Below are 18,777 nucleotides of genomic sequence, written 5' to 3'. Positions count from 1 at the left end.
CTCCTGCCTTCAGCCTGGCCCGGCCCCAGCTGTTGTGGGCATCTGGAGAGTAAACTGACAGATCAAACCTCTCTCTTTCCCTTTGCTTTTCGAATGAATAGAAATTTTCTAAAAAGACTCTGGGCCTCACTGTCCACTCTGCCTGTCAAAAAAAAAAAAAAAAAAAAAAGACTCTGGGGGCTGATGGGAAGGAAGGGATGCATTTTACATGTGAGAGCAAGAACGGGGGGTGGGGCAGAGCTGCACTCTGAATGTCTGAATGTTACCACCCCGCGAATCCCTGGAGTACAGGCTATACTGCCCAAGGTCATGTGACAGGAGGTGGCCAGGTCACGGGAACTTGTCTCTCATGAAGGGACCAGCACCCTTATGAGGGGCCTGAGAGGGGGCCTGTGCCGTGGCGTGGCGTGGCAGGTGAAGCTGCCGCCTGCAGTGCTAGCATCCCATGCGGGCACCGGTTTGAGTCCCAGCTGCTCCATTTCTGATCCAGCTCACTGTTATGGCCTGGGAAAGCAGAAGATGGTTCAAGTCCTTGGGCCCCTGCACCTACGTGGGAGACCTGGAGGAAGCTCCTGGCTCCAGATCAGCATAGCCCCAGCCATTGCAGCCATCAGGGAAGTGAACCAGCAGATAGAAGACCTCTCTCCCTCTCTCTGCGTCTCTGTAACTCTGCCTTTCAAATAAAGAAGTAAGAGGTGCCTGGGGGAGCCTGTGCACCCTCCCACCAAGGTGCAGGCCTGCACCTGACACCCTTGTGGAATGGGGAGGGGGGGCTCGTGCTCCCGGGGCCATGGTGGCGGCTTCTCTGCCTCTCCCAGTCAGTAACCCTACAGCCCTCTCCGTCCTCACCGCCCTGATCAGGGGTCATCCGCGCCACTGGGATCGTCTCAGCCACCCCTGGCGGTCCTGCCTGCAGCCTGTCCGCCCTCCTCTCCCTACCACCCCAGCACACCCACTCCCCAAAAGTCCAGGCGCACCCTGCATCCCACAAGCACATCCCAGACCCGGCCACGGCCACACTGCCCGCACCTCCCTGCCTGGCCTCAGTCCCACCTTCTCCCTGACCAGTCCACCCAGTGCTGTACACACGCCACCTCCAGAAGCCTTCCCAGACTCCCTGGTGACGGCTATATTTTCCCCTCCCCAGACTACCTCCTTGGGTTCAAAGTTCATACCGTACCCCCCACGCCCCCCCCCCACCTGCTGTGTCTGACACGAGGTCAGTTTGTCTGAATTTCAATGACGGGTTCGGGCAGGGACAATGTGGTTGGGGAATGGCAGCGCTGGCACTGGGGAGATGTGTGACCCTCGGTTCACGTTCCAGCAGGGTACCTGTACCCTGGGGAGATGAGGCCAGGACTCTAGACTGTCCCCTTACACCTGGGAGGCCTCCGTGGTGGTGAGTGACGTTCAGAGAGAAGGGATATGGACCCCAGCAAGGCCCAGGAAGGCCACTCGGCCAGTTAATGGGCATGAACGGTTCCAGGCTCCCTCCCCGGCCTCAGTGGCTGAGCCTCCACCCCACACTCACCTGGTTTGCAAGGGATGGGCTGGATGGGCAGGGCTAGCTGGGAGTCGGGGGCGACAGGCAGAGGCTGGTGGCTCGGCGGGAAGGCTGGGATCATGACGTAAGGCATGTTGACCTGCTAGAGACGCGGCCTGGGTGAGTCCCTGCAGCCCGAGGAGCCGCCCAGCTGAGCCCACGCCACCCCCGCTGTGTACCTGCCCTCGAGTCTTAGCTGGGGAGGGTGACGTTCTGGAACCCTCCATTAATAGGGAACCAGGGGTGGGGGTGAGGGCTCAAGCAGAAGTTGAGGGCCCCCTCCTCAGGCCCGAGCAGGTCTGCCCTGGGCAGCCTGCACCCGCGCCCACGCCGGCGGCGCTCCCCGGGTGCCCGCTCGTCACCTGGATCTGCTGCTGCAGGAGGTTGATCTTGTGCTGCTGCTGGATCAGCTGCTGCTGCTGCTTGGCGATCTGGAAGACGGCGGCACGTGGGCCAGGGGGCCAGGGGGCGCGGACCACCGCCCCAGCCTGCCCCTGCCTGCCCCTGCCTGCCAGCCCGAGGCCGGCCCTGCAGGAGGAGCCGGGAGAGGAAGGGGCTCTCCCGCTTTGGGGCACCCACCCCCTTGAGAGCCAGGCAGGAAACCGTGCACGGCTCCTCCCACGCTGCAGCTCCAGGCCAGGGGAGGTGGGAGGCCCGCCGGCCGGCCCTGGAGCCCCTCCCCGGGCCGAGGGAAGCCGCGGGGGCCCACCTGCTCCTGCTGCTGCCGGGCCAGCTCCATCTGCTGCTGCTGCTTCTCGAACAGCATGGCAGCCATGTTCTTCTGCTCCGAGTGCGCGGTCAGCAGCTGGTCCCGCAAGGTGGACAGCTGGTGGATCATGACCAGGAGCTGCAGCTCCTTCTCCGCCAGGCTCTCCTGGGTCCCTGCTCCACAGCGAAAGGGCCCCCAGGGACATTTTAGGCTGTCCACGCACCTGTCCACGCAACATTCACTGAGCAACTGCTCTGTCCCAGACACCTGTTAGGGGCTCAGCCACAGAGATGGAGACCTGTGATTCGTTTCCTAGAGGGGCTCATCTAGGAGCTGGGACGACGAGCTGGCCTGCAAGGCCCCCACCATCCCACCGATCCCAGGCCCTGGAGCTGCCGGTGTGGGCATCTCTGCCCCACCTCCTTGAGTGCCCAGTGCCACGGGGTCAGGGTGGACACCCGTCCCATAGAAGGGCCAGCAGGACACACTCAGGCTTTGCAGATGGGTCTGGGTCACAGAGAGATCTTCCACCTGCTGGTTCACTCGCCAAATGACTGCAACAGCCAGGACTGGGCCAGGCAGAAGCCAGGAGCCAGGAGCTCCACCTGGGTCTCCCTTAAGAGGGACCAGGGCCCAAGGATTTGGGCCATCTTCCACTGCTTTCCCAGGCCCATTGACAGGGAGCTGGATCGGAAGTGGAGCAGCCATGGCTCGAACTGGCACTCACAGAGGATGCTGGTATCATAAGCAGCAGCTTCATTAGCTACACCATGGCGCCAGCCCCAACTGGGGCAAAAATCCCTGCCTACAGGCGGCCCTCCACAAGGTCAGGGTAATAGAAAAGCTATGTGCAGATTTCAAAACATAAATGTGTCTCTTTAACTCCATTTTCCACACGCTTCTACAGCAGCCTCATGACCATGGCACAGGGCTAGCAGGAGGATCAACGGCGCTGATGGACAGAAGGCCTGGTCCCCAACCAGTGCACAACGGGCTGCGTCCCCACCCTGCAGCACAGCGTCTGTCCGATACCACAGTGTGTTCCCGGGCCCAGGCCCCCATCCCGCGGGGTTCTTGCTGAGAAGGTGGGGCCCAGGCATCGGCCTCGCGGTAAAGCCCCTCCGTGGGTCACTCTGAGGAATCCCGGCTGTAACCCTTTAATATAACTGTGCCAGGGCCGGTGCTACGGCATAGAGGGTAAAGCCACCACCTGCGGTGCCGGCATCCCATGTGGACGCTGGTTCGAGACCCGGCTGCTCCTCTTCCGATCCAGCTCTCTACTATGGCCTGGGAAAGCAGTAGAAGATGGCCCAAGTCCTTGGGCCTCTGCACCCACGTGGGAGACCCGGAGGAAGCTCCTGGCTCTGGATTGGCGCAGCTCCAGCCGTTACAGCCATTTGGGGAGTGAACCAGAGGATGGAAGACTTCTCTCTCTCTGCCTCTGCCTCTCTGTAACTCTGCCTCGGTCACTCCGTGGGGGCCTGGTGGCCTAGAACTCCTTATGGGCGGTGAGAGGAAACTTGTCACCCCTAGGAAGGGGCAGTGATGAGCCCGAAGCCACAGGGTCCCCGGGAAGTAAGAGGCCAGTGGCCCACATAGTGACGAGGGCCATGCAGGGGCGGGCATGAGGCACCAGGACGTTCCGGACCGGGTGTGTACGGCCAGGCTCGGCCGGGAACGGCGCTCGGGCATCTCCCACCGCCCCGCCCCGCTCTCACCTTTGACATCTTTGGCTTCCACAGAGCTCCTTCCTAGAAACCTCTCCCTCCAGTCACTGGACAGCAGCTTCTCGATGGCCGGCACCACTGCAAGACAGTGAGGGTGTGAGGAGTGGGCTGGGTCACACACGGGCCACCCCTCCCTGGGCCCGGCCCCGCCCACCCTGGCCGAAGCCTGCACGCCCTGGCCCCGCCCCTCCCTGGGCCCGGGCCAGCCCCCCCAGCCCCCCCTCCCTGGGCCGGCCCCTCACCTTCCTTCAGGTTCTGGCTGAAGTCCAGCTTCTGGCTTCCAGTTGCAGCCTCCAAGGCTGCAGGTCTCTTGGGATCTGGGGACCCATCACTCCGTGGAGAGCCACAGTCCTACAAGCCAGAGTGAGGGGCGCTGTGCAGGGGGGCAGGCCGCAAGAGGGCCAGGCACCCCAGAGGCTCACCTGGGGGGCCCTGGACTCCACTGGGGCCCCGCTGCTCGCAGGGCCCTCCTGATACAGACCTGGCTCTGAGCAGGCTCAGTGACTCCCCCCAGGCCGCTGCACCTCTCTGAACCTGACTTCCTCAGTGCCTCCACTGGCACAGGACCGGGACCCTGCGGGAGCGAACGCACGGGGTGTGGTTTGCTCCTCACAGGCGGGGCCTCCTTGTACACCTGCTACTCCAGCCGCTGCCTCCCACAGGGCCCCCCCTTCTCCTCGCTATTCTAAGCCCCCCATCTTTAAGGTGCAGCTTGAGGCTCTCCTCCTCCGGGAAGCCTTCCAGGTCACCATATACACTCTTCTAGGCCAGATTCCTCCTATGAGCCCCAGACCCTCATTTTCACTGGCTTGGCTTTGATTACCCGTTCCCTTTCTCCACCTCCTGCCTGGAATCGCAGAATTCCCAAGAGCTGCAAGGATCCGTGTCAATGATGTAATTCAATTCCCCTCACTATAAGGGTGAGGAACCCAAGGTTCTTTCACAGCGAATGAATTTAGCTGATTCTTCTCAAATCTAAGGCTGAACTCTGAGCACGTGTACCCCATCCCCCATCAAGGACTGGGACACCGGGGGAGCAGGCACTAGCAGGCAGGGGGTGGGGCAGGAGTGAGTCTCCTGGCAGGTGACCTGGCTTCCAGCCCCGGCCTGGACTCAGCAGGCCTGCCCTCGGCCCCTAGAAGTCCCTGCCACCTGAACCTGCACCTGCTCCCAGCTAGGGGAGCAGAGGCCCAGGATGGCGCGTGGGGCGAGGCCAGAGGCAGGGCCGGGTACCTGCGCTGGAGGCTGGGGCTCAGCACCCTCCTGCGGCTGGGGCGCGCGGGCTGGGTCTGCAGACTGGGGCTCCTCCTCGGTGGCTGCGCCCAGGGGGACCTCATGACCAGGCTCCTTCCTCTCCTCTGACTTGATGGTGCAGTTCACCATGGTGCCGCCGCCATCTGGGGCCAGCTGGGCAGAGTCGGGGCTCCTCATGGACATCCTGGGGGGATGGACAGAGTGAGTGAGACCTGCAGCCAGCCACAGATGCTTTTGGAGGGGTGGGGGCAGAGGCAGGAGTGTCCCCTCTGCCACACCAGCGCCTCCTGGCGCCCCCTAAGCAGGCTTGGACACACAGAACACAGCCTGCCTCAGGAGGCTACAGAAAAACCAGCAAAGGCCCATCTCTCCCTCAGGCTGTGCTGCCAATTAAATAGAGGGGTCCCTGCCTGTGGCAAAGTGGGGGTACCGGCTGCAAGGTGCACTCAGGAGCCCAGGGATTGCTCTGTTTGTCAAACTTGCTCTCGTCTGTTTATTTGAAATGCAGAGAGACAGAGATCTTCCACCTGCTGGTTCACTCCCCAAATGCCAACACCTAGAACTGGGACAGGCTACAGCCAGGAGCTCCATCCAGGTCTCCCACGTGGCTGGCAGGGACCCAAGTCCTCGAGCCATCACTGCAGCCTCCCAGAAAGCTGGAGTCAGGGGCAGAGCCTGGACTTGAACCCAGGCCCTCCCGTATGGGACATGGGCGTTTCAAGTGATGCCTTAACCACTCACTGCACCATACGCCACCCCTGAGGTCGGTGTTGTGTGCAAACACACAGTTACCAAAATTTAAGAAGCCAAAAGCTAGCGAACTAGAAATCGGGACTGTTGTGGCAAAAACCGGCGGTAATTGAGGCCAATGCTGTGGCATAGTGGGTTAAGCCACTATCTACAGTGCTGGCATCCCCTATGGGTGCTGGTTCGAATCCCAGCTGCTCTGCTTCTGATCCAGCTCCCTGCTAATGCACCTGGAAAAAGCAGTGGAAAATGGCCTAAATCCTTGGGCCCTTGCACCCACATGGGAGACCCAGAAGAAGTTCCAGTCTCTTGGTTTCTGCTTGGCCCAGCCCTGGCTGTTGCAGCCATTTGGGGGATGAACCAACAGATGAAAGACTTCTATCTCCCCCCTAACTCTTTCAAATACATAAATAAATAAATAAATCTTAAAAAAAAAAAAAAAAACCTCACTATAATTGAGTAGCAGGTGCAGGCCAGTTTGCCTTAGCTCCTACCACTCCCTACTAACCCCCAAAAGAAAGCCAAGTACCAACTACCCTTTATGAGACATTGATGCTTTTTTTTTTCCTTATAGTAAAGATAAGACAAAAGTAAAATGTTGCCTACATATTTCTACCAAAAGTAGGGGAATAACAGGCTAGGAGATGAACAGTTCAACAAAACCGTTTCTGACGCCTTGTTCTGTCTGGCCCCCGTGGCCACTTGAATTTGCAAGCCCTGCTTTAAGCACCAGCATTCCTGCAGCTGCTCCCAAGACTGGACGTGCTGCACCCACCCCTGGCTGGGTGATGAGACAGTGAGCAGCCACAGCATCTCAGGGAGCGGCTTCCATCCAGGGCCACACCAGGCTTGGGGCCGGAGAAGTAGACGCCTACCCTCCCTCACAGAACACACGGCAGGTGCGACCATGCGTTCGTTCTGCCTTGGGTGCTGGGTCAACCAGGTGACCTCAGGCAAAGGCTGCTTAGCACCCCCACACCATGGCATCCTCATTTGTAAAGGGAGCACCAGAGTTCCAACCTCACAGTGGGCGTGAGGACTGTGAGTGCAAAGTTCAAGGCACTGGAAGCATTTGTCAACTCACTGCCAGCTGCGCTCCTGGGCAGTTGTCCCTGGTACCCATGGGAGGCTGGCTCCAAGACTCCCCAGGGTGCCAAAATTGAGTGCTCAAGTCTCCTGTGTGACCTGCACAGCTTCCCTCTAGGCTAGACCACTAGTAACACCTTGTACAATGTAAGTGCTTTGTACAGAGTTGTTACACAGTCACAATCTCTGATGGGCCGGGGATCCAGGTAGAGCTGCATTGTGCAGTAAGAGCCTCCAACACTCGGTTACATAGTTGCAGTGTGCCCCTCAGTGTTGACATGTTGGAAATCTAATCTGGAACACTGGGCTCTTGCTTAGTGGAGGGGAAGGGGAGAGATGGAGAGAAGGGGAAGGGAGTGGGGAGGGAGTGGAGGGAGAGAGAAAAACAGCTCAGCAGGGCCCCGCCCCTATGCACAGGCCACTGCCCTGTATCTCAGGACAGCAGGTTGTCCCAACTGGGTTCTTGCTCCCTAGTCCTTCCACCTTCTGCCATGGGATGAGGTGGCTTCTAAGACCCGATGCCTTCCCAGGCTCCAGGGTGATGAGAAATAAATCTCTGTTCTTTTCACCACTCAGCGGAGGCAGACAAGGAGACAGGAAGGCTAGACAAGAGTGGGATGGGAGGAACAGGTGCTGCGGCCCATGGCACAGGAGGGTGGCACAGCAGATGGCCATAGCTCACCAGAACCAGCTGCACGGCGTGAAACTTGAAAAAATGACGTTGCAGGAAATCGGCTCCCCACGTACACGGACTGGACTATCACAGCCTCTCCCCGGGTACCCCACAAAAACGCGCAGTTAACATTGGAAAGCGGCCTAGGCTGGGCAGAAGCACAAGGCGGGGCGAGCGGGCGGCAATTACACGTTGAGGGGAGGCTCACGGTAGAAATCAGAGGGAGTGAAAGGTCCCGTGTCAGACCGCAGGCACGGCGGGACGAGGGCGGCACCCTTCGCGCAGGGCACACATTCCAGGACCCCAGACGCACCTGACACCACACACTGCGTAAACCCTGCTTTTCCCACACCTTCACCCACAGGCTGCCCGCCTTTCCCACGCCACCCCAGCACTTGACACGCGTGGCGCCTGCAACTGTGGCAGTTTGAGATGTGACAGCCAACCTAGCGTGGGTTTCTTTTTCCTTTTTTGCCACACTACGGACAATTCATTCTTTCTGTAGCTCTTAGGCAACTTCAACCTACAGGCGTTTTTTTCCTTATGAGATCAAGGACTTCTACCTGTGGCTGACAGGCGGGGCTTCAGTTTCTCCCAGCATGCCCCATGCCAGCACCACGGCTGCAGAGCTCCGAGCCCTTATCAAGTAAAAGGGCTGCTGTGCCACCAGCACTGTGGCATCGGACAGCAGAACTGGAAACCAACGCGGCTACTACAGGACTTAGGATGGCAGGGGTGGATGCTCCAGGCCCAGGCGGGACGTACGCCAGACAGTGCGGGATTTCATCACTACCCAGAACGGTGCGAAATTTAAAACTAACTTAGGAGTTATTTCTGGAATTTTCCATTTAACATGTTTGTTCCGAGCCACCCACAGGGAACTAAATCTCAGACAAGGGTGGGACCAGGGTGACGCTGTCCCCTGTATTCCATGAACCCTGTGAACAGCAAAATCTGCAGGTGCCCAAGTTCTCTTTATAAAACACATGGTATTTCCATGTGACCCACACACACCCTCCTGTGTAGCTGACACTTTTTTTTTTTTGACAGGCAGAGTGGACAGTGAGAGAGACAGAGAGAACGGTCTTCCTTTTTGCTGTTGGTTTACCCTCCAATGGCCGCCGCGGCCGGCGCATTGCGCTGATCCGAAGCCAGGAGCCAGGTGCTTCTCCTGGTCTTCCATGGGGTGCAGGGCCCAAGCACTTGGGCCATCCTCCACTGCACTCCTGGGTCATAGCAGAGAGCTGGCCTGGAAGAGGGGCAACCGAGACAGAATCCGGTGCCCTGACCAGGACTAGAACCTGGTGTGCCGGCGCCACAAGGCAGAGGATTAGCCTATTGAGCCACAGCGCCAGCCCGACACCTTATCTTTTAAAAATGCATTTGAAAAATGGGGTGTGGCGGGGAGAGGGGGATCTTCCACCTGCTGGTTCACTCCCCAAATACCTGCAACAGCCAGGGCTGGGCCAGGCTGAAGCCAAGAGCCCTGAACTCAACCCAGGTCTCTCACATGGTCACAAGACCCTGTGGACTTGAGCCAGCACCTGCTGCCTCCCAGGTGCAGTGGGAGGGAGCTGGATTGCAAGTGGAACAGCCAGGACTTGAACCAGGACCCTAACATGAGATGCAGCACACCAAGCAGCAGGGTAACAAGCTGCGCCCCTCTCTCTAGGTCATTTCTAATACCCAGTGTAATGGAAATACTACGTAAACAGTTATGCTTCACGGTTTAGGGTAGAATGGCAATCTGTACCCGCTGGGTACAGATGTGATTTTTTCTTAAACGTCTTCTGAGGCCGGCTGTCTCAGCCGGCATGGGACACACAGGTTTGCTCCACGTTGGCTCTGCAGAGGCGGCTGGACAGACCACATCAAGTGAGGGAGGGCGCACACGCTGGCATTCGGGCTGGAGTAACTCAGAGAGCGGTACAGCCGAGTGAGATAGCCATGGCCCCTTCACCGGAACCCACCCTGCAGATCGGGCTAGGCAGTGCTGCCCACCCACTCTCAACGCAGGACCCAGGATGGACCATGGCAGGGTGAGGGCCAAGGGCACTCCCTGACCCTAAGAATGCTGGCCTCATCCCACTTAGATGAAAAGAGAAATCAGCTCACCACCCTGGGGCCCCCTCCCACCAGACAGGGGGCCATGAGGGTATCCTGGAGTGCCTCCAGGAGGCGGCACAGCTCATCCGGGCTTGGGAGGGGCAGGAGCCAGGCCCCGGGCCCGGGGGCAAGGAGTGGGGGTGGGGGAGGCAGGGAGGGGGTATTATCCTGAAGCTGAGGGCAGCAATTACATAACAAACAAACCCTGGGCTCAAGCTGTGAATTAATCAAACCGCTGAAAATAAAACCTTCCTCTCAGGAACTTCAGACAAAAGAAATGAAAACAACCAGGCTGGCTGGAAAATAAAAGGCAGCAGCACTGACCGGGGACAAAGGAAGCCGGACAATAGGGTGCTGGACAAAAGCAATAAAGCCAAAGGAAGTGTGACAGGCACACAATGCGGGCCTGTGGGCTTCTGATCCCCGGCTGGCCTGAGCCAGCGCGTCCCACACCCTCCCGGCCGCGCCTCCTCGCTCCCCACTTGGGTCCTGAGCCATCTCTCCTTCACTCAGCCCCGGCTCCACGGCCCCCTGGCTCCTACCTCAAAGTCTTTCTTCCTACCCAGAGACCACCCCGCCCTGCAGTGGACCCGGTGGGCACCCACCCACCCCCAGGCAGGGCTCCAGGACGGGGCTGCCACTGGGGGGGGGGGGGGAGCGCTGCCCAGGTCTTAGACCCTCTCCTTCCTCACGTGACTCCCCACTAGCCTGGGGTGGGCTGGGTTCTGGCAGGACATCGCTAGGACCCACCACACCTGCTCCTTTCCCGCTCTCCGACACAGCTGCAGGGACACATGGGCTCCCTGGTTTCCGATGCACAGGGCTGAGCTCCAGCGGCCTTCCCTGCCCACCCCGCACCACAGGCCGTCCGGCGGGGGCTGTGGGAGCTGCGGGGAGACTGCCTGCCTCCAGCTCACAAAGGAGCCAGCTGCCTGTGACCAGCCACGCGGGCCTGGAGGTGGCAGCGTGTTCCCGGGACTTGGTGCCCACCAGATAACCCTGCAGCCCAATCGGGGGCTATCATTGGCACAGGTGTCCGACTCTGCCGCTGGGCGCCGGTCCCATGTGGGGGGGGGGGGTGACAGCTCGGCCTGTGGGCCCCCTGTGGAGCATCCCCTGGAGCCTGGGCACTTCTGTTGCCACACTCCTGACCCCGCCAAGGATAGCCCTGCTTGAGAAGAACAGCCCCTTCCCAGCCCTGCTCGGCTGGTAGGGCAGCCCCTCCAGGGAGTCAGCAGGGACCAGCTCTGGAACCCAGGCCCCCACCCCCGCCCCAGCAAGCAGTGGGAAGGTTGACAAAGTCACAGGCTCTGAGGTCCAACAACCTGCCCTGGGGCGGGCTACTCCACTTCGGACCCAGCCTCCTGCTCGTGGGCACCCTGGAAGGCAGCAGAGGATGGCTCAAGTACTCGGGCCCCTGACACCCACGAGGGAGATGTGGTTGTAGTTCCTGGCTATTGCAGGGATTTGGAAAGTGAACCGGCAGATGGAATCCTCCCTCCACTCTCACTCTTGCCTTTCAAATAAATCTTTTAAAAATAAATTCCTGCCCTACCACCTCCGGACTCCTGGGGACCCAGGCAAGTTCTGAGCCTCTCTCCTCACCCATACAGTGGCCACAATAACCCATCTCACAGGTTTCCATAGAGATTAATCAACACAGGGGGAGTATCCACGAAGTTATACAGGGACCACGTGCTCTGGGGTCAGACACACCTGGGTACATTCCAATCCCAGCTCTGACTGCTGATTGCTGTGCAATCCGGGACAAGGAGCAGGACTTCCCTGAGCCGTTCTCCTCATAGTAAAACGAGACCAGGAAAACCAACTGTGAAGAAGTGCACGTCTGTCAGGCCCTGTGAGGTGTGCCTGCTTCCCAGGTTCACGGCACCCTGAACTTGGCCTTTAAGCGCTGTGTCACAGCTGGTAATGACACCCCCACATGCTGGGTGTCTTTCTGACTCACCAGGGACCCTGGGAACCCAGGCCAGCCCGCCCAGAGCACCCCAGCGCCTGGAGCATGTTAGCTGCTCCATAAACATTTGTACAAGGATAGCAGAGAATCAGCAGGCCTGGGGGCCTGGCAGGTGACAGCAGCACTATCAGCCCTGGCCCGAGGCCGCTCTGGGAGTTCATTTCCCACGCCCCCACCTGCCACACCTAAAGTGACCTAAATCTGCCCCAGCAGCCGGGCGGTCCAGCTCCTTTTGTTCTGTGCCTTGGCTCAGGGAAGAAATAGCTTCCGCACATTTTGGACGCAGACGCCTGTTGGGGCCCCCACTTGGGGTCCCTGACTTCCGAGACCAAAAGCTCCTCCTCCGATGCCTTCATTCCTCCCTCATGGGCCTTATCAGCCAGGAGTCAGGGGTCAGGAACCACAGCCTCCCCTGCCCACCTGGGTCACACTGCCCCCTGCCAGCCTCCCAGGGACAAGCGCTCCCTGCTCATGGCCAACCTTACCCATATTTTACAAATGGAGAAACTGTGTTCCAGAGATGCTGAGCCCACAGGGCCTGCTGGGGAAGACTGCCCACTCAGAGGTGCCTTCAACAGCTGGGGGGCTGAGCAGCACCCAGGAGCTGCCCCCCCCCCCTTCCTCCCTGGGCCTTGTCTCACTCCAGTGTCCTTAAGTTAAGGACAGGGCTCGGGTTGTGGTCACCCTCGGTGCGCTGAGCCTTGAGTCTGAGTTGGTGCCTGCCAGGCCCTGGAGCCCCTCAATCCTGTGTCTGGGACAAGGCGTGGAGAGGCACCTGCCGCCCAGGTGGGCCAGAGGCTCAGAGCACTGCTCTATGCCACAAAGCCAAGTGCAGGTGCACCCCCTGCCTCTGCTCCCCACCTGCAGCGAACCCCTCGGACCCCTAGCTGCCCAGGGGCGGGCACCCATGGAGCCCCCCTCCACCCTTCGATCAGCCACTTCCTGGACACTGCTGGAGGGGAATCCCAGGAGCTTTCACTCTCAGTCCACCCTCCCTCAGTCCCTCCCACAGTCCCCTCCTCCCCCAAACAAGATGCAGATAGAGAGATAAATTCAGTCACCATAGCACGATGGGGTACAGGAAGGCAGCCGGAACAGATGGGCAGACCCTCAGGGAGGGCGGCCGGGCACACATGGAGCCCCTCCTACTGCCACCGCCCTCTCCAAGCCTGCCCCGCGTGGGTGGTGCCAGGGGGCATGGCCAGGAATGAGACCCATGCAGGGCTGGGCCAGGGCCTGAGTCTCAGGGGAATGTCACTTCCTTGCAAAGCCCCAGGGAGCTGAGAGCCCCAGGCTACCCTTAACAATGGCCCAAGGCGTGGGTGCCCAGAACGGTGCCCCGGTGCCACATCCTGCCATTCTTCTCACAAGCCGCACCCTGCCACCCTTCCTGGCTACGCCCGATCCTATCTCTAATGTTTACTCAGAGCTGGGAGCTGGGCTGGCTGCAGGCTCCAGACAGAGCTTCCCTGGAGTCCCCCGCACCCTCTCCAGCCTCTGGGGGCCCTGCCGGATCAGAACCAGGGCATGATCGGATCTGGTCCAGCCCAGCTGGAGGAGGGGGCGACGCCAACCCTCCCACTCCCTGGGCTGCTGGCAGATGGGCCAAGATGGCATTCACCTGGCAGAGCAGCCGACAGCAGCCAGGCCGAGGCTCAGCGACCCCCGAGCTCCAGCCACCTCTGCATTAGTACCTGGGAGCCCCCAGCCTGCGGGCAGGAAGGAAGGAGGGGCCTGGAGGCTCAGCAGCTGGTGCTGCAGCCCCTCCCACCCAGCCCTCAGCCTCAGTAGCGCCTGCTTCTCCAACCCAGGGCAGAGTCCACAAAGAGACAAGAAGGACACCTCGAAGGGGCACTGGGCCACCGGCGTGACAGGCACTTCAGAAGGTCCCCAAGGCCCAGGTAACACCGAGATGTGGCCAAGCCTCTCCAGGAGCCCCCCTCCTGCTTCAGGGCCCCTCTCCAGGCACCCCTGTACCCCCATGGTACAAGGACGCAGGTGCAGGTTCCTCCTGGTCTCCCAGGGGCCAGGTCCAGACCTGGGTCCCGGAAAGGGGTGCACGCTTGGCCTCCTGCAGGGGCAGTGTCCAGCCCGTGGCAGCAATGTGGCTTCGTCAAGTGCCCGGCCAGAGACAGCCTTGAACAGAGAGGAAGGAGCAGCAGGAGACAAGCAAACAAGTTCAAGTTCCTGCACCTCCCAAGCAAAGCCCAAGGCTCAGGGCCGGCACCCCAGCCCGGGGCCAGCGGGGCGGGTCTGAGCCCACCAGCCAGGGCCAGCGGGGTGGGTCTGAGCCCCCCAGCCAGGGCCAGCGGGGCGGGTCTGAGCCCCCCAGCCAGGGCCAGCGGGGCGGGTCTGAGCCCCCCAGCCAGGGCCAGCGGGGCGGGTCTGAGCCCAGGCCCGGAGGATGCCCAAGCCCACATCTTGTCCCCTGCGGGCTGCTGCCCTCACCACTCCCAACATTCCAGTTGTTTTTGACTTGGGTCTGTGGCCAAGGAAAAATCAGTCCAAGAAACCAAAGCACATGGAGGAAAGACCCCATCTCTCCAAACCTTGGGCCTCAACACCTGCTGCATGATGGGGAGGTAGCGGAAGCAGAGTCGGGGACAGGCATGGAGGGAGGGCCCGGCTCCGCTCCCTGCTGGGACGCTGTGAAACACAGACTGGCCTCCACTAGTCCTCCCCTCCTCTATGCCAATCAGCTGACCTGCGCTGGCAGGAAGGCCACCCCTCACCCCCGCCGCCACCGCCTCCTGCCCCCCCCCCGGGAAGGCAGAGGGACAGAAGGCTGAGCTGATCACCAATGGACACCGACCCAGGGGGTCATTGCAAGAGCCTGTGGGTGACCGCGTGGAGGCTGGAAGGGCAGCCTGCCCTGCAGAGCACCTCGAGGCCCTGAGCCCCTTCCCCCACGCCTTGCTCTGTGCAGCAGCACTGTGAGGAGCACTTCCTGAATTCTGTGAGCAGGTGTCCACCTCGCCCCAATACACCTGCGTCCCGTATCACAGTGCCTCCCCCGCCTCGCCCCAATACACCTGCGTCCCGTATCACAGTGCCTCCCCCGCCTCGCCCCAATACACCTGCGTCCCGTATCACAGTGCCTGGTTCCAGCACCGTATCTGGCTCCCGCTTCCTTCTCATCGACGCACACCTTGGGAGACAGCTGTGTTGCCAAGAGGCTGCGTCCCTACCACCCTCGTGGAGACCTGGGGTGGCTTCCCGGCTCCCAGTCCTGGCCACTGCAGGATTTGGGGAGTGACCCAGAGGATGGGAGCTCTGTCTCTCTGCCTCTCAAGTAATCAAAAAAAATTTTTTTAATTAGGCCTGAGAAGGGGGTCAGGAAGCACAGGTAAACCCACCTGGGGCTTGCGAATGGCATCTGCAGTGGAGGGAGGAGGGTGCTGAGCCCTCGCCCTGCGGGAGCTGATGTCAAAACCACACTGGAGGAACTGCAGGCTCCCCGGCACACAACGGTCAGAAGCGAGTTGTCAGAGAGGAAAGACCAATATTTCCATTCCTCTAGCCTCAGCCCTCCCAGGCCCAGGGTACCACCAGTCTGGTCCCCGGCGCCCTCGTGTCCCAGGCCCTTCTGGAGGTGAGGGGTGAGACTTCACTGTCACCCGGACCTGCACTGGACGCCTGGCTCGACCACGGACTCCAAGCCAAGCCCTGTGCCCTTGGGGAGGCTCGGTTCCCCCAGCTCTAAAGTTTGACCATAACACCTGCAGCCTGAGAAGACTGGACTCAACGGTGGAAGCAGCAAACTATGACGTCAGTCCCTGCCACCACCGCCCCTCCCCCACGGTCAGACAAGCAGAAGCCCCACACCTGAAGGAGAGTCAGGCGTGCCAGCCCCTCCACCTTCCCCACGAAGCTTCCCCACGAAGCCCTCTGAGGCCGATGGCTGCCCGATGTTCTCTTGTTGTCTCCTTACACCCTGGACTCTCCTCAGGCTCCAGGCGGTGTGGACAGGATAAAGGGGTACAGATGCGTCCAGGAAAACCGACCCAGCATCACTGCTTATGTGGCCGAGACACACAAGCTGCAGGCTGCATGAGCCCCCTGCAGTCGGCTAGACCAGAGGTGTGGCCGCAGGCGGGGAGAAGGATGAGCAGCCAAAGCCCTCTGGGCCGAATAGAAACCAGCTCTGGGGGCCGGTGCAGTGGCATAGCGGTTAAGCCACCGCCTGCAGTGCTGGCATCCCACAGGGGTGCCGGTTTGAGTCCCGATCCAGCTCTCTGCTGTGGCTCAGGAAAGCAGTGGAAGATGGCCCAAGTGCCTGGGCCCTTGCACCCACGTGGGAGACCCGGATGAAGTGCCTGGCTTCAGATCAGCCCAGCTGCGGCCATTTCGGCCATCTGGGGAGTGAACCAGGGGATGGAAGACGTTTCTCTCTCTGCCTCTGCCTTTCTGTAACTCTGCCTCTCAAATAAATAATCTTAGGGGAGAAAAAAAAGGCAAGCAAACCAGCTCTGTGCCAGGCTTCCCTCCCCCATGCTGGGGGAGGCTGGACAGCAGCGGCTTCCGCGTGGTGCCCCGTCTCAGCCACATGGACTGCGCCATCGGGGTACAAGGTGAGACGCAGGCTTGGAGACCCGAGTTGGTTCCCTGTGACCAGCCGACACCCTCAGCTCTCTAAGCTCACTCCCTCCTTCCTCTACCAAGGGACCACAGACGGCCCTGGGCGTGGCTTTGACAGCCAGACAACGCTGGCGGAGCCCAGGGCCTGGCACACGGCCCTGCCGGGTGACTGACAGCTTCATCACAGCTCCTAGATGGGGGGGGGGGGGGGGGGGGGTCGCCCACTCCAAGCGGCACAAGCGAGGCGCGACTTCTTTACACCTCCGACCTTCCATCGGCAACGGGCGCCTGGGGATTGCTCAGCACAGAATCTGACACTCGCACGGCCACAGCGGCCAAGGCCCGCGTGCTGGACTCGGACGCATGCACAGCCACGGCGTGCTGGACCCAGACACACTGGCCTCCCTGTGGTTCTGGGTGGGACGTTAGCCCAAGCACCACTGCTGCCCACCCCCAGAACTGCGTTGGTGGCCCTGGCTCATGTGGTTCCTCCCCCCACCCGGTGGCAGCTCCTCTCCTGTTATCTACCCCGGCCTGGCACGAAGCAGAATCCGTCCCCTCTTGCTGGCTCAGGGCCCCTTTATTGACGAGCGGCTTCGGCTCCATTTCCAAAGGGCAGGGAAGTGGGGAGAGAACAGGATCACAGGGCACCTCTGGCTTCATCGCAGAGGCTCACGGAGCAGCCGGCCTGGGTCCCCATGTCCTAGCTCCAGCACCCTTCGGAAACCAAGGCAGGACCCCCTCAACCAAGACTTGGCAATGGGGTGGGATGAGGTCTGATCCTAGGAGGGATCTCGGCTCCGGGAACCCACAATGCCAACGGCAATGAAAAGGTGGCAATCAAATTCTTAGCAAGCAAGCGCCACCCACCCAGATGGCAGCGCCGCACCATCATGGCACACCTACCGTGGGCCACGCCTATGGCGGCACTTCGTTTCACCTCCGCAATCACCAGCTGAGATAGGTGGCATCAGTATCCCCACTTTACAGAGAAAGCAAGTCACTGAGGCGATCTGAGCCAGGCGACCTAGCACAGAACCCAACTCCCACCCAGACCACAGCCAAGGACGACACAGCACACCGGGTGCCACCCACAGGGCTCCTGACTGTCTGACTCTGCCATCATTAGGCCTGGGAAACACTACTACCTGGGGACTGAAGGCAGCTGGGCCACTGTCCCCGGTCATGGCCAGGGGGCGGTGACCAAGAAACGGAACCCAGGGACAGGCTGCAAGTCCCTTCTTTTAAGTGCTGGCTTATACCAGTCTCTCTGCTGAATCGCTGGCCTCCCACACACCCTTCACCTCTGCCTGGCCAGTGTGGCTCTCACCACGAGGGTCAGGGGTCCTGGTTCATTTGATGTGAGAGAAGTCAAAGTCAAGTTGAGGGAGAGCAAATCTCTGTAGCTCCACAGGCCACACACAGGCTTCCCTCGCTTCTGCCAGTCGGCGCAAGTGCAGCCCCAGAGTTCAATGTGGGGGGCCTGGGGAGGCTCAGCGCCAGCGTCCCACCCACAGAACAAGAGGCCGCACTCCAGAGGGTGCAGGCCACCCGGGCCCCGACCTGCCTCATGCGTCCCGTCTTTGTTTCCTGCCGGTCCTCCAGGCCACCTGTCCCCAAACTCTGAACAGCAAGGTGCAGAGCTGTGCACTTGCAACACGCGTGCCCGATGCCCGGCTGAGGCCTTATTTGTTCATCAATTCCTTTCTGAACATAAAAGCAACGTGTGCTCACTGTAGACAATTTGCAAAACTTAAAATGCGTACAAAGAAATAAAAAAGGCCTCCATTTCCCAGCAGGCTGGGGGAGGCCACTGATAACAATTCGGCAAATTCCCATCAGCCCTCTTTGGAGCACTTTCCTACTCCATCGCTGGGCAGAGAAAGACAAAGAAGAAAGAGAATGGGCGTTCAGCGGAGCAGCCGAGATGCCAGCTAAGACGCCGGTGTCCCCATCAGGGTCCCAGCTCCGGCTCCCGACTCCAGCTTCCTGCCGATGTACACCGCACCCCCCAACGGCCCAGGCAGGTGGATCCCTACAACCTGACATGGGAAACCAGGGTTGTGTGCCAGCTCCTGGCTCAGTCCTGGCCATTGCCAGCATTTGGGGAATAAACCAGCAAACAGAAGCTTTTTTTCTCTCTGCCTCTCAAATTTTAAAAAATACACTAAAGGGAGAGGAAGGGAGGAGAAAGAGGAAAGGAAATATCGCAGAGACGTCCCTGCTCGTGGGGCTGTAAGATGGTGCAGCCGCCATGGACAAGTTACCCGGCTCCTTGAAAACTTAAAGCTAGACTCAACCTAGGACCTGGCACCCCCACTTCTGCGTGTGAACTCAGATGGAAGGTAGGGTCTGGAGTTGTTCTTTGTCCACTCATGC

At 60.3% G+C, this 18,777-nt stretch overlaps 1 protein-coding gene across 5 annotated transcripts in view; it reads right to left on the bottom strand.

Moving 5' to 3' along the window:
- SOX13 (SRY-box transcription factor 13) overlaps positions 1–18,777 on the bottom strand; it is a 41,844-nt gene that overhangs the window by 5,357 nt on the left and 17,710 nt on the right. For 4 of the 5 annotated variants that reach the window (XM_051821157.2, XM_051821158.2, XM_008268544.4 and 1 more), the window contains 6 exons: positions 5,213–5,417; positions 4,222–4,330; positions 3,971–4,057; positions 2,253–2,425; positions 1,906–1,974; positions 1,532–1,646 (listed from right to left, as the gene is read on the bottom strand). In XM_051821157.2, coding sequence (XP_051677117.1) covers positions 1,532–1,646; positions 1,906–1,974; positions 2,253–2,425; positions 3,971–4,057; positions 4,222–4,330; positions 5,213–5,416 — 757 coding nt within the window. In that variant the 5' untranslated portion in view covers position 5,417. The remainder of the gene's footprint in view (positions 1–1,531; positions 1,647–1,905; positions 1,975–2,252; positions 2,426–3,970; positions 4,058–4,221; positions 4,331–5,212; positions 5,418–18,777) is intronic. The other variant, XM_008268545.4, reaches the window with a different exon arrangement.

This window comes from Oryctolagus cuniculus, chromosome 13 (genome assembly GCF_964237555.1).
Source record: "Oryctolagus cuniculus chromosome 13, mOryCun1.1, whole genome shotgun sequence".
Taxonomy (NCBI): Eukaryota; Metazoa; Chordata; class Mammalia; order Lagomorpha; family Leporidae; genus Oryctolagus; species Oryctolagus cuniculus.
The sequence above is the reverse complement of the archived record's forward strand: the minus strand, read 5'-3'. Positions and strand labels throughout refer to the sequence as shown.